The following is a 27,847-nucleotide window of genomic DNA, read 5'->3' as shown; positions in this document are numbered from 1 at the left end:
AAAGCCCAATTATTTGAGTTTTGTTATTTGTTGTTGGTTTTGGACTTTGAGTGAAGTTTTGTAATTAATTTAGCTGAGTTTGTAGCTGAATTTGGTATTTGCGATTCTGTTTTTCTTCTTTTTCATATGGATGAATTTGTAGATTTCATTTTTAGTGATGAAATTGTGCATTGTGTACTTAAGCAATAGCATAATTTTGTGACCCGTATATGTAAGGCTTTCCATTTGATGTTACTATTGTTGAAATGTATGTGCTTGTGTTGTTGAAGTGAATGTGCTGTATTGTTGAATCAATTTTGTTTCTTTTTATTTTCTTACTAGGTTTTGCCATAATCCATTGGAGTAGCGAAGCCATATTTGCGACAATTCATTGATGTATAGGCATTTTTGTAGGTTTGGTTGGAAAATTTCTGGTTTCAATGTAGTTATTTAAATAGCTTGCTCGTAACAAACTATATATGTATCAACACTTTAAGTGATATTATGAAGTGTATGTTTCTTTATATTAAAGCGTTCATCGTTTCTTTCCATATGTGATTGTATTGGTTTGTGTTATGGTATGTGTAATGGCAGAGCAACATGAAAAACAAACTAATAAAAAATAGTGCAAGAAAAACAGTGACTAAAAACAAAATTATGACATTTAAATGTAAAAAAAAAGCTGTCATCGAAAAAGTTTTATTGACAGTTAATTCATGTCATGGAAATTGAAATGATGACAGTTAATAAGTGTCATAAAAGATAAATAATGACATTTAATATCTGTCATACAATATTAACAGTGACAGTTATTCGCTGTTATAAAATGTAAACAATGACAGTTATCCGATGTCATAAAATATAAACAATAATAGTTATTAACTGTCATCGAAAATAAATAATGACAGCTATAATCTGTCATAAAATATTGAATTCGTGACATTTAATCTATGTCATGAAAAACCACATTTCGTGACAGTTTTGGAGAACTGTCATAAAATACTTTCCATGACTGATGCATCAATGACTGCAAAAAACTGTCACGAAAGCTCTTAATGACAACATTTAACTGTCATCGTAGGCCCTTTTTCTACTAGTAAGTGTCTTTTTAATACAGGGATAAGTGTTCTCAACCGACGAAACCCTTGAAGCAAAAATAAAAGGACAAATAGTGTTTTCTTAATATAGGAATAAATGATATAAAGGGAATAAAATAAAAGACAATCCATACAAAATAATTATATATATATACACTATATAAAGGGGCCGAGAGTATGGAACTTAGATATAACCTAGCGTAGGCTACACCTAAGTATTGATCCTCCCACTTGAAAACCAGCCTAAGTATTAATCCTCCAACTTTTAAACCAATTTATGCTCAATGCTAACTTAGAGTAAGTTAAAGGAAAAATATCCATGAGTACATACGACACTATAAATACTTCATCAATTACATATTTACCATGACTAGCAATTACATAAGTCATATAACATTACTCTACCATTCAACTTTTTGAAATAAAACTTCACTTTAATACATCTATGCCTAGAAAAGAAATATTTCTTCATTAACCTAACCTACTTGAAATAAAAAAGAGTAAATAATTTTTATCTTTTAATGTCTTCAAACATGCAAATAAAATTAATTAAATATATTGAGATTGTGCGTTTGGCAAATGGTAGGAAAATTTTAAGAGGTTAGTTATTGAAATATTTGGCACATAAGTGGGTTGTTGAGTCAATTTTCATTTAGAACCTCTATGATAATTCAACTCAATCAAAAGAATCCTTATTGTCAAAATCACCTACTCATAATTTGTTTAAAGAGTCAAAAACCTAGAAAAGGAAGAAGAAAAGAAAAAAAAAGAAAGAGAGAAAGAAATAAAGAAAGAAAAGAACAGAATGTGAATGGAATGTGAAGTGAATGAGTGCAAATTTACCAAACTTGAAACAATTTGTTCTCAAAAGTATTGATTCATAATTAATACATATATGAGCCAGAATTTTCAAAGGGGGTTAGAGCTATAAAAGAAGACAATAATAATCATCTTAATTATTTCCACAACAAACAATTAATTGAACAACCTATTGGAGAGATAGATAGATAAGAAATGGGTGAGGGAAGTAGAGGTTGTTCAATGGTGGAGAAAGTGGTGTTTTGTTTGTTTTTGGTGCAACAATTAAAGATGGGTTATGCAACCATTTACAATGTTGGAGACGAGCTTGGTTGGACCTTTAATGTCTCCTCTTGGCCTATTGGAAAGAACTTTCATGCTGGAGACATTCTTGGTATTTTCCTTTTCTTTTCTCAATTTTCATGGCATTTGATTATAAATTAATGTTGAGAGTTTAACGTTTTTCATATTAATTCCTTTAAAGTATTGCATATATACACATTCTTTAATATTTTCATTGCTGTTTGTAAACTTTACCTATTTATAAGTTCTTAATTATAGTTTTTTTTTTTTTATTGTCTTAAAAACCGATGGTTTAATTTTTATAAGTTCCTTTAATGTCAATTAGATCGATGGTCAAAAATCTAAAGTCTACCTAATCCTAACCCAAAGTACTCAACTTTATATATTAAAAAGATTATTTATTTAATGAGCGTTAAATAAGCATATAATTTTTGAAGCCTTGATTAATTAACAATTTTATCAGGTATAAAATTATAAAAACATAAAATAAATTTAAAAATAACTTTCATTTAAAAAATAATAAATTATTAATCGGTTTTAATAATATTTAATTAATAAAAATCTAATACATGTGTATATATATATATACACACACACACATATAATTGCTATTTAATGAGCAAGTAGCTTTGGTTTTAATATAGCAAGAGAACTAAATGATATAAGAAAATCTAATACGTGTATGTATACAAACACATATAAGTGCTATTTAATTAATGAGCTAGTAGCTTTGTTTTTAATATAGCAAGAAATTAAAACTAAATAATATAAGAAAACTCTTTCATGCGTTGACGTTAATTAACGGAGTTAAATTGCTTCTTCCTAGTAAAAGTTGAAAGAATAGATGCTGTAGAAAAATTAGCCAACCTAAACAAAAATATATAAAGATGAGTAAAATAGTCTATAATACGAGAATACTGTATCAATTGCTCATTGTGTGTCATGTCATCACAAGCTTTTAATATTGATCAAAGTGTTGAGTATACCTAACATTTAGGTAGAGCAATAATTAATTTGTATGTTTAAAAAAATGCAGCATTCAACTACACCCCATCAACACACAATGTGGTAGAAGTTGACAAAGTGGGTTACAATTGGTGTTTGATTAATCCAATAGAAGCAACTGTTCATCATTCAGGAAAGGATCAAATGAAGCTTGTTGAGGGCATGAATTATTATATCTGCAGCCTTCCTGGCCATTGTCAAATGGGAATGAAACTTGCTATTAATGCTACTTCTTCATCATAAAATATATCATATTAATAATCTTCAAATGAGTTATATCTATATATATATAAACAAAGATACTTCATATATTTAACTTATACTTTATATCTAAGTTATGAGTTTGATGTGCCAATAAACTTAATTATTATTCATGCATGTCTTTCTTTTTCTTTGGGAGTTGCATTTGTTTTCATATTTACGTGATTTTTACGTCAAGAAATACTTATGTAATAAATTAGACTTGAATTATTACTATAATAATCTCTTTCTCTTGATTATTATTTTCCTCCCTTGTGATTGCCATTTGATTAAATACGTGGTTTTTACATCATGATGATTGGCATCATCATTAGTTCCTTTTATCTAATTTTAACCTTCAAATGTATTTCGTTATTCAGCATCTATATGCCAAATAAATTTATATATAATTTGACACCTTAATTAATACTGCCTGGACATCGAGCACAGTGACACAATGAGGTTGATCAAGACACTTGTTTGTTTGTTTTTTAGTATAAATTAGGAGTGAAAAATTTGAAACGGACCTTTTGTTCTCAAGTTTATAGAGGTGTTTGTTGAGCTTATTAACTTTTGTTGGTCAAAACACTTGATTTTTACAACAAACACCAATATTCTTAAATCCTTTATAAACATTATTCGTTTGAGATCTAATAACCGAAAAAAATAATATATAATTACATATATATTTTGACTATTTAATTATTTAACAAACATACTTTATATTAATTCTTTCTCAAGAATATGGAATTATATTTTGTGCATTTCACCTAAAAATAATGTTATTAAAATAAATAATAAAAGAATTAGAGTTGGGTTCAAATATAGACGAAGGTAGTAAATTTTCTGATATCGTGGACCTGGTTCTCAATTTATCCACACATCTAGTTTATGTCGTCAAGTGCCAACGCGATACACAAATTGGTTTTTTTTTTAATGTAATTTAATTTCTTACTTTAAATGTTGTATACATCCTTACGTGTTCCATACATGAAAACACTAACGTCTAAAAGTAGTTGGACAATGATAAACGGTGGAAGACGATGACTATAAAATGAAAAGGGGTAAAGAGACAAAGTTTATAGTTAAGTGAAGATGATCTACATAAAAGGAAAACGACATTAAATCCATAGTGCTACATCGTAATATAGAAAAAAAGTACTTTTTAGAAAACTATGTACTGCAATTGTAAAATTCCTACGGTTTAAAGTGGCTTTGTTAAGGCCTTAACCACAATTTTATTTATCAACTATTGGGGAAGGATTTGAGAGCTCCCTAATCTCTCCACACTTCTCTAATGAGAATACCACAACGCAAATATTCAGGAAATTAAAAGATACCCACCCCCATCATTCATGATACCTAAATACCCAATTACTAAGAAAAATAACATAATACTTGACCCCACTCTAATATTTATACTCCTAAGGACCCACACAGTGAAAATTACTAACTAACTCACAATCATTCTTACTTCTTCCCACTTTTATTTTATAGTGGACCATTAGCGTTGCGCCTTCAGTAAATTGGCTTTCAAAACGCCCATAATTTTATCTTTCTTTCAATATGAAATGGTCTACTTCATTTACTGGACTCGAGTCCTTCACATACGGTAATATAGAGGGGGGTGGCCGACCATATAAAGCCTCGAAGGGGGTCATCAATGTGGTTGTATGGACAATTGTATTATAGCTCAATTCAGCCAAAGCTAGCCATTTAACCCACTGCTTAGGTGTGTTCATAGCAAAACATTGCAGATACGTCTCCTCTCGATTGACAACTTTGATTTGACCATTCATTTGGGGATGGTAAGTGGGGCTTCGTCTCAATTGAGTTTCCCACAAATGCCACAACTCTTCCTAAAATAGACTTGTGAAAATACGATCACGATCTGACACAATGCTTTGAGAGCATCCGTGCAAACGAATAATTTTCCTTATAAAAATAACAACTACAACTTTTGCACCAAATGCATGCTTCAAAGGAATGAAATATGCAACATACTTGGAAAGACGATCCACAACCACTAATATGACATCATAACCCTCGGATTTGGGGAGGGCCTCAATAAAATCCGTACTAATGTCTTTCATACACAGTCCGGAATGGGTAATGCTTGAAGGAGACCGACCGGAGTTAAAGCAAATATTTGACTTGTTGACACACTGAGCATTCAACAACATAGGTGTAGATATGTGCTTTCATACCTCGCCAATAGACCTCCCTTGCTAGCCTTTGATATGTTTTCAACGCCCCATGATGTCCCCCTATCGGGTTGTTATGAAATTTCGCTAATAATAAAGGGATAGTAGGTGAATCCTTTGGAAGAACCAAACAAACGTGATAACATAGAATCTCTCCTTGTAGCGAATATCCCTCAAGAGCTGGTTGTCCATTTATCAAAGATAACCGAATAATGTTAAGAGATTCATTCTCAGTCACTTGATCAATGAAAAATGAAAAATTTAGCCCATCCATAACACTTAGGAGGCTCAATTCAAATGCCAGTGGTAATCTAGATAAGGCATCAGTCGCTTTGTTTTCTAATCCCTTCTTGTATTCAATCACAAAATTATACCCCAATAGTTTAGCGATCCATCTCTGATATTCCCCCCCGATAACTCATTGTTCAAGAAGAAACTTCAAACTTTTCTGATCCGTACGCACCACAAAAGGCTTACCCAATAGATATGGTTGCCATTTTTAACAGTCAGCACGATCGCCATAAGCTCCCATTCATAAACAACTTTAAACCTATTAGGAATAAGTAAAGCTTAACTGAAAAAAGCTAATGGTCGTTGATGCTGCAATAGAACAGCCCCAATACCCAAACCTGAAGCATCAGTTTCCAACACAAAACTTTGCGTAAAATTAGGAATACCTAACACCGACACTGACATCATAGCAGACTTTAACTGCTGAAACGCGTTTTTCTGTCTCATTCCACTGAAAATTACTTTTTTTTAACAATTGTGTCAAATTAAAGGTAGTGCAATAGAACTGTAGTTCACCATAAATTTCCGATAATACCTTGTAAGACCCAAGAAACCTCGCAGTTCCTTCACGTTCTTGGGTGCTGGCCATTTAACCATAGCTTCTATTTTTGTCGGATATATCACCATCCCATCTAACGAGATAATGTGGCTCAAGTATTTGATTTAATCTATCGCAAATTGGCATTTTTAAAAATTAATTTGCCACCAGTTGTTGAGCTACCAAAGTTTCTAAAACCATTGCCAATTGGTGCAAATGTTCCTCCAATGATTTGTTGTAAACTAGGATGTCGTAGAAGAAAACCAAAACGAATTTGCATAAGTACGAGCAGAGAATATCATTCATTACTGATTAAAATGTGGCTAGTGCATTCTTCAATTCGAATGGCATCACGAGAAATTCGTAGTGCCCTTCATGGGTGCAAAACACTGTCTTATGAACATCGGTAGTTCGCACTCTAATATGATGATAACCAGACTCATCAATTTTTGGAAATATGGTTGCTCCAAATAATTCATCTAGCAGTTCATCAGCAACGGGAATCGAATACTTATCTGATATAGTGGGAAGATTCAGTGCTCGATAATCCACACACAATTTCCAGCTACCATCCTTCTTCTTAACAAGGAACACCGAACTTGAAAAGGTATTTTTGCTTGGTTGGATAATTCTGGCTAATAGCATTTCCTTCATTAATTTCTCAATCTCATCTTTCTGGAATTAGGAGTGATGATGAGGGCGCACATTCTCAGCTCGTGCTCTTGGTTTTAATTAAATAACATGATCAAGATTGTGAGATGGAGGAAATCGATTGCTGAGTTCAAACACACTGCTAAAATACAAAAGAACTCTTCGAATTTCGGGTTTCAGATTACTTAGACCATTTGCTAAAATATTTGTTGACTCTTCCACTCCTCATTGTTCAACTATACTAAACTCGATTAAAACTCATTGATCCTCCTTCTCGAAGATCTTCATCATTGATTTTAGTAACACCTACGGTTTTACCAAGCTTCTATCCCCTTGTAAAATCACCAAAAAAATCTCTCAATGAAAACTCCATCTCTGAAATCGAACATTATTTTCTCCAACATTTCCAGCCATGTAATTCCCAATATGACATCAACACTCCCAAATGGTAGAGGAAGGAAATTGTGAGTGATCGATAAGTTGGCAATTGTCAAGTTCACATCCTTATACATTCCTATTGCTCGAATTACACCTCCAGTTCCCAAAACAATGCCATAAGCATCTAAGGTTTCCACTGGAATTTTTAATTCCTTGACCACCTCCTCCAAAATAAAGTTGTGTGTAGCTCCCCTATCGATTAGAACAACAATCTCGCGTCCCTTAATTTCCCCTTTTATTTTTATGGTTTTAAGAGAACTGAGACCTACCAACGAATGCAGAGACAAATTTGCAATCTCGGTATTGATTTCCTTATCCTCCTTACCTTAGTTTTCCCCTGTTACCTTGTCAATTTCCTTGCTTAAGTTCTCTCCTTCTAGAATAGCAATAATGTTTAGCTCTCGTCTTTGTAGCGGTGCCCCAAGCTAAATTTCTCATCGCACCAGAAACATAGTCCTTTTTCCTTCTTAATTTTGATCTCATTGTCGGTCATTCGATAGTATGGTTAAGCCATTGAATTTTTCACATTAGAATTGTGAGGGGAAGTAACTGTCATTGATGATGAAGATGAGTTGTGGCTAGGGTTAATCGTAATGGTCCTTAATGTTGTGACCCGATCTATCCCTTTCAACCCGGTTTGATTGCCTGACCCATTAGGCCCATTACTCGGCGTTTTATTTGACAGATTATGGTTTTCGCTCACCCCATGAATCCTTTTAAGTTGGACTACTTGGTCATCTTCTATTACTTGGACCATTAACATTTTAGCTTTTAGGACCATTAGATTTAATTTATGGATATCACTTTGGATTTCTTCCTTCATCCCACACATAAATTTACTTTCTCGGGCTGCAACACTCATATCCTTAAGGCTAGTCGAAAATTGCTCAAATCGCTGTCGATATTCCCTCACGGGGGTTTCTTGTTGCAATCTCATCAATCTCGCGTGCTTATCCCCCTGATTAGTTGGCTTGAATCTTGCCCACAGAAGCTGTCAAAATTCCATCCAACTACTAATCTTCATTCGATCCTCTTTCCACTAATACTAGTCCAACGCTTCTACTTCCAAACAAAGCACTGCCGCTTCTAGCTTATCTCTCTCTGTCAATCTATTCACCACAAAATAACGTTCCACGTGATGCAACCATTCATCCACATTTTCTTCTTCTTCTCCCTTAAATATTGGTACCTCTAATTTCCATAATCTCATGCCGAAGAGAGGTATATCACGCTGGTTTGGTGCGCACGGTACTCTGATTCCTTCGTTCACAACTGGGTTAGTTTTCTCTTCACTTTTTTCTTCATGAATTCATTACTCATTCATTATTTCCTTTCCCTTTGTCTATTATTGTTCTTTCACTAAATGTAGATCCCTTTGAAGCACTTCCCATCACACTCATCCCTTGTATAAAAAATTTCATATCCTCACTCAATTTTGACATATTATCGTCAATCTTTTGTTCGACCATTGTCCTTCAAATTTCTGCTTCTGCAAACTGTGTTTCCGTCTTCCTTTCGAATACTAATTGTCGTTCTTTTGCTTGCAAGAACTAGCTTGCTTCTACTCTACCTTCCATCTCAGTCATCCTTGTGCTTTCTCCTTCCAAATTAGCTTCCAGTTCGATCAACCTTGCTTTCATCTTACCTACCATTCTAGAAACGATGACTCTAATACTAAAATTGTTAAGGCCTTAGCCACAATTTTATTTATCAACTATTGGAGAAGAATTTAAGAGCTCTCTAATATCTCCACACTTCTCTAATGAGAATACCACAACAAATATTCATGATACCCACCCCTATCATTCATGATACTTAAATAGGCAATTACTAATAAAAATAACATAATACTTGACCCAGTCTAATAGTCATACTTTTAAGGGCCTACACGGTGTAAATTACTAATTCACAGTCATTCTTACTTCTTCCCACTTTTACCCCTACGTGAATACACCTTTACTAATGGGGTTCATCAGGATTTAATTTTAAAAAACTTTGATATCTTCAAAACTATGAAAAGTAACCAATTTTTTAATGATATTATCTTCCTCAGCGGATGGGATACAAGGTTAGTTGATTGATTCTTGATTCATGGAATTTACTTTGGTCTATATTTTCTGTGTCTTTGAATTACATTTTTAAGTCTAATTTTAAAAATATGTTATTTCGAAAAAAAGTTAAAGTCTAACACAAAACTATCTTTTTAAGTATATTTTAAACAATTTTTACAAAAATGAGTTTAAACAAAAATGAATGTAACACCCCAAAATAAGGTAATTTTAATTTTAATTATCTTAAGTTTAATTTTGACCATGTTGAAATTATTTTGGGTGTTATTAAATTAATTGTTGAAATTGTTTGATTTTGTGGAAAGTATGACTAATTAAATATTTTGGGAGAATATTTAGGTAGTTAGAATTTTGGAATTTTAGTGTCATGGAAGATTTGTTTTAAGTGAATTGTGATTAGTTGATTTTTTTTTTCGTTGAAGTTTAGAGAATTTTAGATAATTATATATGTGGGTATATAATTATTTTGATTAGTGAAGATAAGAATAATTATATTATGGAAATAATATAATTGATTAAGAAAATTTGGTTTTGTTTTGAGGAGAAGAAAAAAAGAAGATAAAAGTGATGATTTGATGGAGAAAGTTAATGAAGAGAGAGAAGTTACGAGATTTGTTTTGAAAAAGAATAAGAGAAAAAAAAAGAAAGAAAAGAATAATAATAATATTATTATTATATTTTTCCTTTAAATAAGCCTCGAGAAACGTGACTATCCATTAATTCACCATCTTCTTCCTCAGAAACCCTAACCACTCAAGTTCTCCGCCACCCATCTCCGATCGACGACCGTCGTGCACCAGCCACTACTTGTCGTCGGTACCATCGTCTCTGTCAAGTCGTCGTGAAGCGCAAGTTGATCCCTTTGTCACACGTCGTTCTTCGCCCATCTTCGTCTGTTCGAGCTGTCCGTCGAAGCCAATCACTCAGTTCGTCTGTTGACTGCTGTGTGGTCTTTGTTCGCCCGTCAGCCGCCGCATCCCCTTCCTCAACCGTCGTTGAAAGCAGCCAAGCAACTCGAGTTGTCTCCCTTGCTTCACAGCCGCAAGCAAATCCCAGCTAAGCCCGTCTATAGCCCTAAGCCGCGCTCGAGCCATCTTCTTCATTCCTAATCGCGCGCCTTCAACAAGTCCAAGCCCAACTGAGCCGATCTCTTCTTCTAGCCAAGCCTAGTTTTTGCCTTTTTCCATCTGTTTTGGTAAGTTTTTGTGAGTATTTGTTTGAGTTTTGGTTAAGGTCTAACAAATATTAGTTTTGAACCCCAAATAATTCAATTTTATTTAAATTGAATTCGTTTTCTTAAAGGGCTGGTTAGATCAAGTGGGAGTTTGTGCTGTGAAATTTTCCTAAGTCAAGGTTAAATTGAAATTGAAATTCAACCTCAACTTTGGATAAGTTGAATTAATAGGATTCTTGGGTCTTTAAGCAACTGTTAATTAAGTTATTGAATTTAGTTATTTAACCCTTACTGTTTAGGATTTATTCTTGGGAAGCTTGACCTTATGCTATCAGGATTATATTCTTTGGTTAAGCTAATCTCCAAGTAAGAAATTCTCCTACTAAACTCTCGTATTGAAGTAAGAGTTCGCATGTGATTTCCTTATTATGCATTGACGTAGCTAAAATGCATAATGTATTGATGTTGATGACGACGACTAATAGTTATGAGTGAGTTTATGTTGATGATGATGATGATTGATAGTTATGACTGAGTTTATGTTGATGATGATGTTTAATAGTTATGACTGAGTTTATGTTGATAATGATGACTGATAGTTATGACTGAGTTATGTTGATGATGATTACTGATGATGTTAATGCATGAAATATTAATCTCATGATTTAGAACGTTATGATTAATATTCATGTTATGCTTATGATGTTATGTTATGCTACATGCTATCGACAGGGTGTTCGGTTAACTTTATCTATTAAAGTAGTACCCACATGGGTGTTCCTCGGGATCACCACCTTTTCATGACTGTGTCGTCCGACAGAATCACCAGTCCAGTATGAGATGATATGTATATGAGTGACTCGACGGGGTCATTCATAGCCTGACTGTCTTAGTGTTTCTTTCGAGTTCACTAAAGACCAGTTTGTCCTAGGTGTTTCTTTGGGTTCACTGAAGACCATAGATGTTCTTATGGGATTCCAGATTGCGCGTGTTCGAGAACGTGTCAGTTTAGGGGTACCACTTTACAGAACTCTAATAAGAAGTTAACAGACACTTGGTGGGACTGGTAGTAAGCCCCTAACTGAGTATATTTTTATACTCATTCTTTAAACGTTTAATTTTCAGGCAAAGGTAGAGGAAAACTGTTGAATGACAAGAAGTGACTGTAGCATGCCATAGGAAAACATTTTGCTTCCGTCGTTATGTTATTTGTTTTGATTTCAGTATTTGTGCATTTCATTATTACTCTTTTAAATTAGATAGGGCCCGAGCTAAGATTTTATTTTTTAGATTTATTTGTACATATATTAGTTTATTTATGATTTTAATGAGTCATTAAGGTTTTGATTATGAAAATTTGTTTTATTTTTCATTTTGTTTTAAGAAAGTTGAATTTTTCCTTTAGATAATAATGATTTCAGTTTAGTATAAAGAGTTTGATCGTTATAATAAATTTCTTAAAAAATATTTTATTCTTAAATTAATCCAAACATACATGGTAGTTAATTTTGATTATTATCATAGTGTTTTTTATATGAAAACTCGTGGTAGGTCCATGATTTTTAGGTGGGTCAACTTTTGGCCAACGTGGGCTAATTTATGAAATTGCGGATAGATTTTTCAACCTTTTTTAAAGATTTATTTTTACCCCTACCCTATTTTTGTCGCTATTTATTCAAATAATATTATATATTAAAAAATCTCAAATTTTAATAGTCGGGGGAGAAACAACTTTATTTATTATTGGTTAAATGATAAGTTTAGTGGGTCTAAAGTTTAAGGTTTTATGTCTAAACGAAATTTTATTCAATTTTTTAATTTTATATTTAATAAATTGACGAAGTTTTTTTACTAAAAAATTGTACGATCACAATTTAGATCCATAATTAATTTTGAAAATCACAGACTACTTCATGGACCAATCTTAAATAAATAAATAAAGTTATTTGACTTTTTTTTTTCTTTTTATTCTAGAAATTGTTGGTACATTTGTTTTTTCTTTCTTTTTTTTTTTTTCTAATTGTCTAAAAGCAGAAAATATATTTTGGGAGAGGGCAGAGAATACTTTTTAGTTTTTTTTATTTTTTATTTTTTATTTACATTTATTGGGAGCTCCAGAGCATAATTAAAAGGCAATTATTGTAAATAATTTGAGAAAATGAGCATATATATTATAAGTTGTTTTGGTTTCTCAAGTCAACTCATTAACACATTTCCAATGTTGACCATTACTCTAAGGGCAACGTGCTAGCGTTTATTAAAGTCATTGGCCTATTCCTTCGGCAACGCCATATATTTTTTCCATTAATCCTTTTTCATTCATTCACTTTTTTCTAAACCACATATATTCGTTGACTTCGTTTTTCGAGTCTTTTTACATTAAGAAATGTCGAATCAATTAAACTCGAGAGATATTAAAGTATATATGCGATTTATTTTTATTTTAGTTTTTAAAAAAAGAAAAGTAAGGATCAAATAAAATAGGTTATGTTATACAAACAACATTATAAACAATATAGGTTATGTAAATTTGTTGTAAATAGTCAATCACAACATTGAACTTATACTATGAGTATTGCAATTTTTACTTTGGGATAGAATTTGATTTTCAAAAACTTCAAGGAAAATACAGAAAGGGAATGTAAAATTAGGAAAAGAGAAGAAATAAAAGTAAGAAGAAAAAGTAGAAAAGGTTGTAATTTTACTATCAATCTGGAGGTCCCATATTTGATTGTCCTAGTTCACCATACATGTTATAAATACAATATTTTCCAATTACTATTTCCATCCATTATTCCGTAAAACATAGAAAAAAAAATAAATAAATAGTAAATCACATCGTGGATGTGAAATTAAAGATACACTATTGACCCATATATAAAAAGTGAGCAAATTTTGAATATAGTTAAAATTTTGTGTCTTATGTATAGAATAATTTAGAAAGTTCGAAGTCCAAGGGGTTCATAAGATATGAAATTAGGGTTTGAAAACTCCTTCCTAAATGTACGGATCCAAGTATTATAGAATTTTATTTATTCAATAATTAATCATTAAGAATATAACATCTCACGAGGAGCCACTAAAAAAAAACAACAATAATAATAAATTGAAGATATTATTAGAAAGTAAATGATTGATATTTTTTATTATAAGAATATTGAAAAGAAAAAAAAAAAAAAAAAAGAAGGAAGGATTGAATGAATCAAAATTGTGTCTCCATGTGGTTCGCCACACATTTGCATAATTTCATGTTCAATACATTAAATTCCAAGTTGAAGAAGTTTTGATTAAATAATTATAGGACTTTAATAAGATATAAATTAGAGAAAAAAATTTGGTAAACCCTCTCTCTCTCTCAAGTTGTTTCAACTTTTACGACTTTGAATTGAACCTCAGGTATAGATAAAGTTATGTGATGAAATGTTTTAATTTTAACTTTGTAGTAAGTTATTTTTTCAATAAATTTTCTTTTTCAGACATCTCTACAAAGTGCACACACCTTTTAACAATTTTATCATTTCCACTTCATTAAGATAAGCATAAAAGATACGAGCAAAAGAAAAATGTCAAACAGGCTAGAGATAAGTCCATACAAAAGACCCAAATAGTTATACAAAAGCATGAATATTTAATGCAATTGAACTAGCACTATAGTTACCGAAGAGCTTGGATCTAATTGACCAATAACCCGTGAGAGCTTGAACATCGTCCTATACCTTATTCCATAAATCGTTTGTGGTCTCGAAAGAAATGAAGATGTGGTCCATGTCCTTCGATTTTTTTTACAGAGAAAGCACCAATTTGGATTGAGGTTCCAATTTGGAGACGTTTTTGTGATTTTTCAACAGTATCGATGCATTCATTAAGGAGATCAGTTTATATGGAGAATTTACATTTCTTGGGTATTCCAGATTTTCACAGATTTTGTAAAATGATAGGATTAATTTTGATTCCATCATTCTGTTCATTAGCATGTATAGCTTTTTTAATGGAAGCCACATTGAACTGGTAGTTCGAATTAAGCTTCCATATTAGGGCGTCAGCACCACCGTTGTTGTCCGGAGCAGAAAGAAAATATTTCATGTAATTCCACACTATTGAATTTCGAAACTCCATAAAGGTCTTCTTGGTTGGAGATCCAATCAAGAGTGTTTGAGCTCCACATGTCTTTAACACTACCCTTCTGAAGATTAGAAAGTGCAAAGAGCCTCGGTTTGGAAGAGGGGATTTCTCAGTCCAAGCCCCATTCCAGAAAGAGTTGTTCTCCCCATTGTTGAGCTTCCAATGTGTATGAGAAAGAAACCAGTCCACCCCCTTAATAATAGATCTCCACGCGGTGCCTTTAAACTTCTGTATTTACCCTTGATAGGAATATCACCGATGTAACCCTGATCATATTTAGCAGAAATCACTCTTTTTCATAAGGGCTTTTGTTCACATTCAAGAATCTCTGGAGCCATTTACAAAGTAACGCGAAGTTGGTGTCTAAGAGCGTACTGATGCCCAAACCTCCTTTCTTTCGGAATAGGAGCAGTAATTTTAGCCTATTCCAAAAGATGAATGTGTTTCTCCATGGGAAATTTCTCTAGTTGAGCCTTAAAAACCGATAACTTATAAGTGGGAAGACTAGCAATGGTGGAGTTATTGAGTGTAATTTTGCAACCTTTGGATATGTATTAATATTTTCGGCTATTGAGTTTTTTGTTGATATTCTCAACGATGTTGTTTCAGAAGTTTGCTGAAGATGGTTTACCACCCAAAGTAACATTCAAGTAGTTCAAAAGCAATTGTTGTGTTCATGATAAAATAGTAGAGCTAAATTTTGTATGAAATTTATGAATTTTAGCGAATTCATTCGTGGGTTAATATTTGTGTGCATTGTTTAAATTTATTGTTTGTAAGACTTTATTTGAGTGAAATTAATGAGCCTGGAAATTTTAAAATTATTATATTAATTCTTTTGTGTTAAAATTTTAATAGGTGAATCTGAAGAAGTTTTCAATTGATGGAAAAATGTCACTAACATTTGTTTGAGTTTATGATTAAATTTGATGAAATGGAAAGCTTAGGTCAAAATGGATTATAAAAATCCAACAAATTTAATTAAGGGTCAAAAATTGATCATTTCATAAAAAATAATCTGTTTTAAATAAAAAAAAACGTCACTTAAAAGTACTTTGGGATTTTGATGTGTCTATTAACCAAATGAAATCTAAATTTTGGGATATCATTTATTCCAATATATTAAGTATCCCCCACCATGGGATTGGTGTGGAAGTCAATCTCCACACTTTTCAAAAGAATTTATTTGACTTTTCTTTAGTATTGTTTTTGGGGGTTTATTGAGTGGTACATCACTTTGAGGTTTTTCTTTTCCATTATATTATTAAAATCCAAGAAACCCTAACATTGAACCCAACGAAATATCACTATAAAAAGGACCAAAATCTCTCCCATTTCATATCATATCCTCTCTTCCATATTCTAAAACGCTCTCCTCTCTAATTACTACTAAACAAAAAACAAAGAGAGTAATTCCTTAGAGTTACATATAGATATTAAAATGGGTGAGGGAAAAGGCAGCGTCTTTGCTATCACTTTGTTGCTTTGCATTTTCCTCATCCAATCTGAGATTGCTCAAGCTAAAGTCTACACTGTTGGAGATGCCAACGGATGGACCTTTAATGTCACTACTTGGACTAAGGGAAAGATTTTCCGTGCTGGCGATATACTCGGTAAATTTCTCCTTCACAACTTCTACCTATCTATTTAGTTTTACCTCAACTATACTAATGATTATCATTTCCAAATATAGTAAAATAAATCAAAATATTTATAAAATATCATATGTGATTTATGTTAAATTTTTAATTAGAAATAGATTCTTTTTCTTTTCTTAAAAGAAAAAACACGTTTAATTTTATAAATTTAGCCACATAAAATTAATTAGGATGAGCATCCTAATGTCCAAGTGGTTTGGAGAGAGAGGGGATTACATTATAAATCATAAATCATAAACTAAAAATGACACTAAAGATATGGCCTTTTCATTTATTTGCCTTTAAAATAAAGGTTTTATAATTAAACAAAAATGGACCATTATTTAACCTCTCATATTTCATAACCCTATTAAATCTTATATATTAATACGTAATTCTTCTACACATAAGATATCAAAAGTTTTCTTTAAAAAAATTTAATGACTCCAAACATCTTAATTTCCTACTATTAAAGATGCATAGATAAATATTTGTAAAATCGAAATCTCTATATAATTGTTATAATTCCTTTTAATTTATTCTCTCTCTTAGAATTCATATGAAAAATAAGACTATTGTGATGATTTGTATCGATATTGGAACCGTTGTTAATTATGGTCGAGAATCTCTCATTTAAAAAACTAAAGAAATTCAAAGTATCTATAAGATAGATAGACTAATTAATTTTGGGATGAAACATCTTATCATGAAATGTAATATATGATTAAAAGTAGTTATGTCCATGGTATTTTCTTTCATGATTGAAACAGTATTCAAGTATCCTCGATTGGGACACAACGTGGTGGCATTCAAGAACAAAGTGGCATACAATTGGTGTCTAAAACCAAAAAATTCAAAAGTATACCAAACAGGAAAAGACAGAATCAAGCTTGTCAAAGGATACAACTATTTCATTTGCAGTTACCCTGGCCATTGCAAAGCTGGAATGAAGATTGCCATTAAAGCTATTTGAGATATTATTACTATTAATGTTTTGGACAATAATAATGTGTGCTTGTTATAATGTTGTGTTTTCTTTTAATTTTCACATCATTTTTCTATGTTATTTTATATAATTAGAAGAAGAAGAGCATATTATTAATTGTACTAATCAATATGTGGCCTTCTTGTATGGAAGAAGGAGAGAAGGGGTTAAAAAGAAAACTATTTGGCTTCTATATATTACTAGTTGGTAACGCACATTCATTTTTCTTTTTACTTTACTAAATTAGTATAAAACTATATTTATTTCTTCGTGATTTTTTGAAATACATCTTTCAACTTCATTCTTAAGATACCTCTTGCTTAAAACTTGTTATACATGTATGCATAAATCAAATGAGCTAAAAGATATAAAAATTTTGATAGTATGACTATGAAACAATCTATTCAATTCAACTTTAGAAGGATGAATAGGTTTATTTTATATGTATCAATTACATATTGAATGTTTAAATGGATTGAAATTTTGGATATCGACATTGACTTGATTATTATTTGGACATTTGTACTAATTCCATATGTTTTATGTCTTTCTATCCTATTGAAGAAGTATAATTATTTGACAAATTTTCCAACAATTATAATTAGCTATTGTTTTGAAATGAATAATTAAATTTAAATGAAAATATATTATTGAAATAATACAAATAGAGCAGGCAATTCTTTTCTTTGATCCCTAAAGATCCATAATAAAATATATTGCTAAGCACATATATCCTACGTCTTTTCATCAAAAGCATACTTAATCACAAAGCAATAATAAAAAAATAGAAAAATCTAGTTTTTTTGGCATCTCCTTGTCACTTTGTTATTTTTTGAAACATTGGAAATGATGCTTCTGATCGTTCTCTCTTTAGTCTTCTACTTTTATATTCTTCATCTTTGAATTCTCATCAATTTCTCTTCATCTTTTTTATTAGGTTGATTGTTTGCTTCTAGGCATCTCAAAAATCTATAAACGAAGCAATGTACATAAATATATTTCTATATATAAAAATAGAGAACAAAATAAAATTAAGAAAAAGAAAATTAGAAGAGTGAAAAAAGAATGATTTGATTTTTTCTTCACACTCTTAATCTTTTGTTGTAAATTATGAACCCAAATAGAAAAGAAAAGAAAAAGAGATACATACCAAAGATTTGAAAATGAAAAAAAAAATAATTAATATAAGAGTAGAGAATATAAATAGGTGGAAGATAGATGGATGTGAATGTTTTTATAACATACTTAATTTTTAATTAATTTTTAAAATGTGAAGGAAAAATCATATATCTTATAACTTTTCACAACTCATACTTTAATTATTTTAATTTCACTAAATTTAAATATAATTAATTTAAAAAGTAACGAAAGAGAGTAAATTTCTTAATTAATTATATCGAAAATTAAATTTACTATAAAACAAAAGAATAATTTAAAATATGAAACTAAAACTAGAAAAAAGTTTCATATATAATATAATAAGTGAAACTATGAAAAATTTTAAATCATTAATGTTGAATTTTGATATATTTTTTCTGGAGTTTATATATATATATAAATATAAATATAGGGTGTGATGTGAGGTCTCTCAAAACGTGTAGGCCATGCCTAAATTTAGGTCAATCTGTCATTGAGGTGTCTTCTTCTTCTTCTTCTTAAAAAAGAAAAAAAGAGATATTTTTGTGTTGTTGTTATTATTATTATTATTATAGACCCTATTTTGATTGATTAATTAGAGATGTTTTTTTAAACAAATTCATTTCCCTTTTGATTTGGAAAAAAAACTATCCAAAATTGTAACAGATAGAAATTTGTAAGGTTATAGTTAATTATAAATTATGATAATTAAAAACTTGTAATTGAAGTTTCAAATATAGAGTAAGATCATATAATAACTCATTTAACTTTGAAGTTGGGATCTAAACAATCCTATATATAAACCTAAATTAGATGTAAGGGTTTTTCCATTTTTTTTTTTTTATGTTATGAAGCCTCTAAACATCAGTCTCTGTCTATTTGTTTTTATGGTTCATTATATTATACACATTTTAGAATTGTTTTCAATGTCAAAGTTAAATTTTGAAAATTGAAAAAATGACTTTTAAAACTTATTTTCTATTTCAGACGTTTGATTAAGGATTCAAATGTTTAGATATATAAAAAATACGAAGTCAAGGCTAGAAAATTATGAACAAACAAGCAGATTTTCTTTTTAATTCATTAATGGATTAGACACACCATTGAAATTTTATGATTCTATTAAGCCATAAATACAAAATTTTATGTGCTAAACATAAAATTGCTTTTTTTTTCTTTTTTTTTTTTTGTCATTCTTTTATATTTGAAAACAAATTGGTCATTTTTTTATATATAAAAAAAACTAAAAAGAAAAGGAAAAAAACTATTCAAACCTCATGCTGGGTTGTCATTAGTGGCTAATCTCTTACAAAGTCAACAATTAAATATAGAGATCGGCACAAAGATATACATGATTCACTAACAATGTATTAGCACAGAGATACATTGTTAACACAGAGATATACATGATTCACTAACAATGACAATGTGTTAGCTTCGTCTATAAGAGATTTTTTATGATACATTATTAGAGGGTTTATATATTGCAATTATATTTAAATATATTTACATATATATACTCATTGAATTTCATGGTAGGAAGACAAAGGATAGAAATTTAGGGTGTGTGTACCCACTCCAGAAGAATTTAGGGTGTAAAGAAAATGGATTTCAATGATAATCAAATTATTTTTCATGTGTTTACAAACGTGTAAGGAATGGGTTAAATCGCTGTAAGAAGTAGATTGATGGTGTTTATTTTTGATAAATTATTTTAAACGACAAAATTCTTAAAATAGCTACAAATATAACAAAATATCACAATTTACGATAGACTAAGATGCACTAAAATCACAATTTAATTTATTGATGATTTAAAATGATTTTTCAAACATCAGGAGCTACAATGTCATTTTTGAAATCTAAGGAACCAAAGGTATATACACTTTAATATTATTATTATTATGATGCTATAATCACCTTTCATTTTGTATTTATTCATTTATTTTAAAAAATATTAATAATTTCAAATTTTGTTGATCTGATTCAAATCCCATGTGTTGCCATCAAAATACGACCTGCCTTGGAATCAATGGAATTACAATATAGATGTTCAAAGAAAGAATATATATCTATATATATATATGAAATACCATCAAAATGGCAAATGTAAATCCTGTGGAGGTGTGAGGGAAGGGGAAACATATATATATATATATATATATATATATATATATATATATATATATATATATATATATATATATAAATATAAACACACCGATACCTATAGTCTTGACCATCCTAAACTCAAGACTTGGATATCTACTTGTATAATATTATTTTTATCCTTTCATTCTTGAATTGAGGCTCGTCTGCTGTTGTTACAAGGCCATTCCTATGTGTCTCTAAGCAGTTCAGGCAGTATGATCGGCAGCAATCAAGAAAGTTTGGTTAGTGCCATGTACTTACCAACCAAGCATCATGTCCAATTTTTATTCACCATCTTCACTTTGATGAGTCAGCTAGTTACAGGCGTCGTCCTCAGTCATGCTTTTCATCTTCGACCAGCTTTTCAACAGGATTATCCTCACCCCAGACAGCTGCATCCTCATATCCCAGTTCAAAGAGTTTATCTAGAATGTCGTCTTCTGCTGGCTCCAGAGCCCAGTTGAAAAGCTGAAATGATGCAGAACAAGGAAGAGTTTGATCAATTTTCTGTCACAATATAAAACGGAACGTATCAACTCGTTGGACGAGGTTTGCTGATCTCATTTACCTCTCTGGGGCCAGCTCTGTTTTCAGGGTTGCAGTCGGGACTGATCCCAATCCCTTCAAATCCCAATCTGCTAGCTGGGAAAGCACAAACGCGCACCTGCAATTATCTTGTCTCTAGTGAATAAGATTGATCAAACTACAGGGAAAACATTGAGAAATTTATCAAGTGAATAATACCGTTTGAGAGGCAGAAGTTGGTGGCATGAACAATGTTAGACCACCGTCAATGCATAGTCTATTGCGAAAGACTGTGACAGGTCTTGGGGCTAGGTATCTACACTAAAGCATCGTTTCAGCCCAAGGTCATTTACCAAACTAGGGAAAGTTCGAACATTTAAGAGGATATGAAAATAAAATAGTCACCCAGGAATAAAGGAAGAAGTGAAAACTGCATCGATGAGATCATCTTTTGAATCAAACTGATCCACCAACAAGCCTCTGGGCCTCCAAAAAACTTGGGTAACAGCGACTATAACAAAACAGAGATGTATAAATGAGAAATCAAAGTTTCCAGAATGGAATTGCATTGCAAGTGTGAAATGCTCTCCCGTCACATTGTGCAAACCAATTTCGATGAACTCAGATTGCAGGGACCGAGTGATGTCATAATAATATATCGCTTTCCCCTTTCTTATAGTGATTTTGTTTTGGAATAAAAGAGAATGAATAGGAATGCATACCACGGACCCTTCCATTACACCTAATATGTACATCATCTGGCAGAAACTTGTCAAGAACTTCCCTTAGTACAGCCTGAGGATTTTAAATGAGGAAAACGTTAAAAATAAAAATTAAACCAGTACATGAACTTTAACCAGACGCACACAGAGAGGGAAAGCAAATATCCCCTATCACCATGATCTAAAGCAAGGGGATAAACTACAAAAAGATAGTAGTCCGAACACTCCAACCTGAGTGTCGAGACAAGAGAGACCTATAATATTACTCCTCAAACATCCTACACCATTGTCTAGACTTTTTAAAACCCAGGGATACTAATATCAAGAGTTGAGATTACAAACAATAACAGGAATAAAAGAATAAATGGAGTTATTTTAAATGAAATTCAAATGATATCTCTTTCCACTCCATGTCTTACCACAAAAAATAAACACAAACAATGAATGAAATGATCTACTTCAACAGAGAAATACCCCAAGGCGAAATGCAGTCCCTCTACTTCTGCAGTCCTCGGCCAATAGTTTAGTTGCTTGTAAAGCCTCCTGCATACTGGCTCCAGAGGCAATGACGGCACAGACAATGGCACCAGCTGAAGCTCCAGCTAATGGAGTTGTTTCCTAAATCATTACAAACACTTCAATACCAAAGAAGATAAGAAAAAGATCACGATAGTCGAGAGATAAATTTTCAGTGAGAATGAAAATGTAAAAATGGAAAAAGAAAACAGAAAAATGATAAAAAGAGACCCTTTTGAGGGTCATCAGCCATCACAAGAGCAAGTTAAACCTCCATATCATAAAACAGAAGCAACACCACAAATACATTCTGGTATAATGCAAAGACTTCTGAAGGGGATACTTTCAAAGCACATATGGAAACAATCCTTGCTAAATCTAAAGTACATTTTGATTCTAATAAATGTGTTCTTGATACAATGAGAAAAAGAGAGAGAGAGTTCAAATTCCATCTAAATCTAAACTGTGCTGCCACATCAAATATATAAGAAGCAAAGATGCACAGAAAAGAAAGAAAATCTCTACAAAATTCAAATGCCTGAATTTCTTCCAATTCAAGCACATCATAATTCAGAGTTCAATAACAATAAAAGTTAAAACAAATCAACAGATACAGAAAGGGAAGAACAACCTAAATTTCTCAAACATATTAGGAAGAAAGGGAGGAAAGAGAATAAAACCTTGATATAACTATTCTCTAGGAGAAATTTGGCAACTCCAAGATGGTAGGGAAATAACAAACCGGCGGCGGAGAAACTAAAGCCAGGGCTAGTAACGAGTGGACGCTCCCTCTCGGCCTCAACGTCTTTAACCCGTTGCTCCCAAAGTACGCCAGGCTGAATCTCATCCTCAACCACCGCGCCAATTCTCTCCTCGTACACACTCCTGTTGTTCCCAGTGCGATTATCGAACATAGAAACAGAGTTGGAGGTTTGGTCGGAAGAGCGCTTAATCAGCCTTGCAGCGAGACCCAAGAAGAGCTCCCCGGTGGCTACGGCGAGGGACCTTTTCTCCGGAATGGGATCGGGCGGAGGGGGAGAGGGAGGCGGCGGTGGAGAAGAAGAAGAAGAAGAATTGGAAATGAAACGTAGAGTCTGAGAGCGTAGAGGAAGAGGGAATCTGCAAGTGAAATTGAGATTAGGGTTTGTAATTGGGGAGGAAGAAAATGGATGGGAAATTGAAGAGAGATGAGGAGGAGCCATGGTTGAAGAACAATAACAAGAAGAAGAAAGCAAAAGAAAAGAAATACAAAGCGAGGTTTTGTTTGTTCTTCCAAATGGAATTATTTTAATTCTTAACATAATTTCAAATTATTATTGTTTATTTACTTAAATAATGGCAATGGCATTGTTGATATTTTCATGGCTTTCAACACAAAAGCATACAAAGTATTGGTCTTAGTTTTTGCTTTTCCTTTCCTCCAGATATCTATATCTATATCTATATCTATAAAATGTGGCTACTCATACAATATGTTTAATTCACGTTTTAAGTTAGGGTTTATATTATCTCTAGACTATCAAATTAATATATACACACACACACCTTGACTACTCTTTAAAATTTGAAAAATGTGTCAGATTGAGATAATATTTTGTTTAAAATACTTCATTATTTATATTATATTGCCATTAGTGTCGTATATTTGGAATGTAATAATAATCGTACAAAATGTGTTGGTAGAAGGGAGGTATAAAACTTTTTGTGCAACATGAGGTATACCAAAAATTTGCTACTTTTGTTTTGTGATATGTTAGTAGCTTGTTTTCCAAGTGAGGTACTTTGGTCATTTACATTCTATCTATTTATGTGCTTTTCCACCTTCTCATGTTTCTCACCTTTTCCAACACAAAAATATTTTACAATAAGTTTTTGGTAAATGATTTATAGAAGTTTTTAAAACAATAAGTTTGTTTTCTTGTCGCCGCATTTAACTTAATTTTGAATCTCATTTGGTAGTCATTTTATTTTTAGTTTTTGATTCTCTTAAAAAATGATTTGGTAGTCATAGCATGTAACTTTTCTAAATGCAGGAATTAAATTGTTAGCCAAACTTGAAAGAATAATAATAATTAATACTACATTTATATTTTTTAAAATTTGACTTGATTTTTTCTAAAATAATGGTAAAAAAAATAACAAAGCAAAGCAATAAATTTTGAAGTGGAGTGAAGTGATCATCTTTTTAAGGGAAAAAAAAAAGCTACCAAACATTGGGTAGGTTTTTGGTTTTTAATTTTAAAAAATTAAGTTTATATCCTCTCAAATTTCATATCATGGTCGTTTCCATATTTTTACATAAGGTGGTTGAATTCTAGCCAATATAAAAAAACAAAACTATTAAATGTTGATAACAATATAAAAACTAATTTAAAGGTGGAACAAGTGTTTAACACTTAATTTTAAAAAAACTTAAAAAGAAAGTGTCTTAATTATTTAATTTTATTATTAAGATTCCATTGTTTTGATAGAAAAGAAGATAAGGGTTGGTGTACGTTATTTTAGACTAAATTATAGAAAATATCATGTTTGTTAACAAAATGGTCCTACCTATTTTATTTTTGTGTATGCATTTATTTAAGAAGTTTTTAAGGGTTTGGTTGAGATCCTCCCTTAAAAGATGGGACCATAAGTGGTTAAGATTTTATCTTATATATTGGTAACTTCCTAAAGAAGACAGCATGCACGCGGGCAAGAACCGATATATACCAATTACGGTAAGAGGCTTCTCTTACGCTGCTTGACGAAAAAAGGAAGGAAAAAAATAGATAGAAGATGATTTCCAAATGGAGTAAAAGTTGAATACATTACTGATTAATGCAACAATTAAGGGAGATATTTGTTCTACCCTTAAACTAGTTATGATTATTATAATTATTTCATGATTAAGTTCTGTGGAAACAATCCTAGGACAGTATAGTAACAATAGCGTAGAAGCGTTTCTCTAGTCATAACTATGTATTCGACAATTATTGTATTCATGAATAATACAATCCTCTATCTCGGGTAGACAGCCCCCCAAATGTAGATGATATTCATCGAATTGGGTTAACAAATGTTGATGTGTTATATGTCTCTTTTTATGTTACTATAGTGTTGCACTCTCTACAAGTTATATATCATTAAAATCATTCATATTTCAATCCAAACTAAAAATTATTTTCGATAGATTTGAATGAAAATTATATTATGGTTTTTTATAAACGTCAATTAATATGTAATTTTTCTTGACGTTTTAGAAACGTTAAATTATATCAATTAAATTCTTGGTTTTAAAATCAAAGAATTTTTGTAAACAAGCGATTTACTAAGTAATTAAAATAAATAAAATATTAAAATTTTCATTAATTAATAAATTAAAAACCATAAATTTTCTTTTTCCTTTCTACCCATCGCGTGCCTCCTACCCTAAATTTTCTTTAATTTCTTGTCTCTGTTGTGAGAGCCTGGTATGAGAGACTCTCCACATATCTATCACAACAAGAGTACCAGCGAGGAGGCGTGGATCAAACGAATGTTCATTTATCGACAAGACATTGAGTTCCTGATTGTTCAAATTTACGTGGATGACATTATATTTGGCGGAACATCTTCAGATTATGTTGAAAAGTTTGTATGCCAGATGAAGGGAGAATTTGAAATGAGCATGGTTGGTGAGCTAACCTTCTTTCTGGGATTTCAAATCCGCCAAGAAGCAACAGGTATCTTCTTTTCTCAGAAGAAGTATGCAAAAAATCTCATCTCAAAGTTTGGAATGGATAAAGCCAAACCCAAATGAACACCAATAGCTACTCATCTGAAAATAGCAAAGGATACCACTAGAGAAAAGGTTGATTTGAGCTTCTATCGCAATATCATTGGGAGTCTACTATATCTCACAGCTAGCAGACCAGACATTGCCTTTGCAGTAGGCGTATGTGATCGCTACCAGGCTGACCCTTGCTCGTCTCATCTTTACAGCGCTAAACACATACTGAAATACATAACAGGTACGTTTAATTATGGCATCTGGTGTACGTTTGATACTACTGGAGTTCTTATAGGGTACTGTGATGCAGATTGGGATGGATGCTCCGATGATCAAAAGAGCACATCTGGAGGCTGTTTTTTCTGGGGAACAACATAGCTACCTCGTTCAACAAGAAACAAAACGGTGTGTCCTTATCAACTGTTGAAGCTGAATACATTGCAACTGGGAGTAGCTGCTCGCAACTTCTTTGGATGAAACAAATCTTGGAAGAATATGGTATCGCACAATCGACCATGGCCCTCTACTGGATGAAACATGAGTGCCATAAGCATCTCCAAAAATCCAGTTCAACATAATCGCACTAAGCACATTGACATCCACCATCACTTTATCAGAGAATTAGTTAAAGACAAGATTATCTGTTTAGAACATGTTTAGAGCTCCCTGCAACTTATCGATATCTTTACCAAACCGTTAAATGTGTCTACATTTAAAGGGTTACGGGCTGGTGTTGGAGTCTATCAATGTCCAGCATAGAAATTCATAAGGCAGAGATTTGTTGGGTCTCAAGGCCCAAAGTCTAGGGTTTGGGCCATCAGTTTTAGTCCAGGCCAGTTAAGGTTACACGTCTCTCACATCTTAAATTTAAATTTACTCCATGGTGTTGGATTCCGCACCGTTAGCTATATATCTCTTCATATTTCGGGATCTTCTCTGGTTCATTGGGATTTACTTCTGTAGTATTCATTCCTACTCAACTATATTTATACCAGATTGCACATCATGGTCGCCACGAGGTTTAAGTCATACCAGTCAAGTGCTTCAACTTCCACTTATTATGCCTCAACAACCAGTGTGTTCGATTCCATGGCTTCTTCACCACCGAAAACAGCCACAACCACGAAGGGTAAACGCTACAAGGGTATTCCAACGAGACATCCTTTTAAGAAAATCCACCGGTTAGTGGTAGCAATTGATGCCGATCAGCACAGTCTGTATACAGGTCGTTTCTCTAACCCCATGTCTCCTGTTACTATAAAAAGGGAGGTTCCTTCTAGGGTGTCAGTTGAGACAGTGGTATTAAATTCTGATTCCTTTGATGGTACTAACAATATTGTTCTGTCTACACTCTTTCGTCGAAAGACTGGACATCGAACTGATCCGTCCTCTACTCCTCTCATCCGACTCAGGTTTTGCACTCTCCATCTCGATCTGCTTCACCTCCTAAGGATGTTTCCTCTCGACCTATGGACCATGGTAAGTCTTCTACTGCTTCCTCGTTTCTAGCTTATCCA

The 27,847-nt window shown here is 32.0% G+C and overlaps 4 protein-coding genes and 1 long non-coding RNA gene across 5 annotated transcripts; 4 read left to right on the top strand and 1 right to left on the bottom strand.

Annotated features, from left to right (window-relative positions):
- Window positions 1–2,034: 2,034 nt before the first annotated feature.
- On the top strand, window positions 2,035–3,536 carry LOC103496130 (basic blue protein-like). Its single transcript, XM_008457869.2, has 2 exons — window positions 2,035–2,268; window positions 3,214–3,536. The coding sequence occupies exons 1-2, from the start codon at window positions 2,091–2,093 to the stop codon at window positions 3,423–3,425; spliced, it is 390 nt and encodes a 129-aa protein (XP_008456091.1). The 5' UTR covers window positions 2,035–2,090; the 3' UTR covers window positions 3,426–3,536.
- Window positions 3,537–8,405: 4,869 nt separating this feature from the next.
- LOC127149897 (uncharacterized) lies at window positions 8,406–12,013 on the top strand. Its single transcript, XR_007821757.1, has 3 exons — window positions 8,406–8,820; window positions 10,354–10,808; window positions 11,520–12,013. It is a non-coding gene; the product is annotated as an uncharacterized LOC127149897 (long non-coding RNA).
- Window positions 12,014–16,250: 4,237 nt separating this feature from the next.
- Window positions 16,251–17,832, top strand: LOC103496129 (basic blue protein-like). Its single transcript, XM_008457868.2, has 2 exons — window positions 16,251–16,522; window positions 17,317–17,832. Exons 1-2 carry the CDS (start codon window positions 16,351–16,353, stop codon window positions 17,517–17,519), a joined length of 375 nt encoding a protein of 124 aa, XP_008456090.1. The 5' UTR covers window positions 16,251–16,350; the 3' UTR covers window positions 17,520–17,832.
- A 2,888-nt stretch (window positions 17,833–20,720) lies between these two features.
- LOC103496128 (uncharacterized) lies at window positions 20,721–23,861 on the bottom strand. The gene is made up of 7 exons (XM_008457867.3): window positions 23,263–23,861; window positions 22,541–22,684; window positions 22,067–22,139; window positions 21,750–21,855; window positions 21,564–21,660; window positions 21,388–21,483; window positions 20,721–21,287 (listed from the first exon to the last, which is right to left on the bottom strand). The coding sequence occupies exons 1-7, from the start codon at window positions 23,782–23,784 to the stop codon at window positions 21,153–21,155; spliced, it is 1,173 nt and encodes a 390-aa protein (XP_008456089.1). The 5' UTR covers window positions 23,785–23,861; the 3' UTR covers window positions 20,721–21,152.
- Window positions 23,862–26,033: 2,172 nt separating this feature from the next.
- LOC107991459 (secreted RxLR effector protein 161-like) lies at window positions 26,034–26,708 on the top strand. Its single transcript, XM_017046404.1, has 3 exons — window positions 26,034–26,283; window positions 26,464–26,571; window positions 26,626–26,708. Exons 1-3 carry the CDS (start codon window positions 26,034–26,036, stop codon window positions 26,706–26,708), a joined length of 441 nt encoding a protein of 146 aa, XP_016901893.1.
- Window positions 26,709–27,847: the final 1,139 nt, after the last annotated feature.

This window comes from Cucumis melo, chromosome 6, assembly GCF_025177605.1.
Source record: "Cucumis melo cultivar AY chromosome 6, USDA_Cmelo_AY_1.0, whole genome shotgun sequence".
NCBI lineage: Eukaryota > Viridiplantae > Streptophyta > Magnoliopsida > Cucurbitales > Cucurbitaceae > Cucumis > Cucumis melo.
The sequence above is the reverse complement of the archived record's forward strand: the minus strand, read 5'-3'. Positions and strand labels throughout refer to the sequence as shown.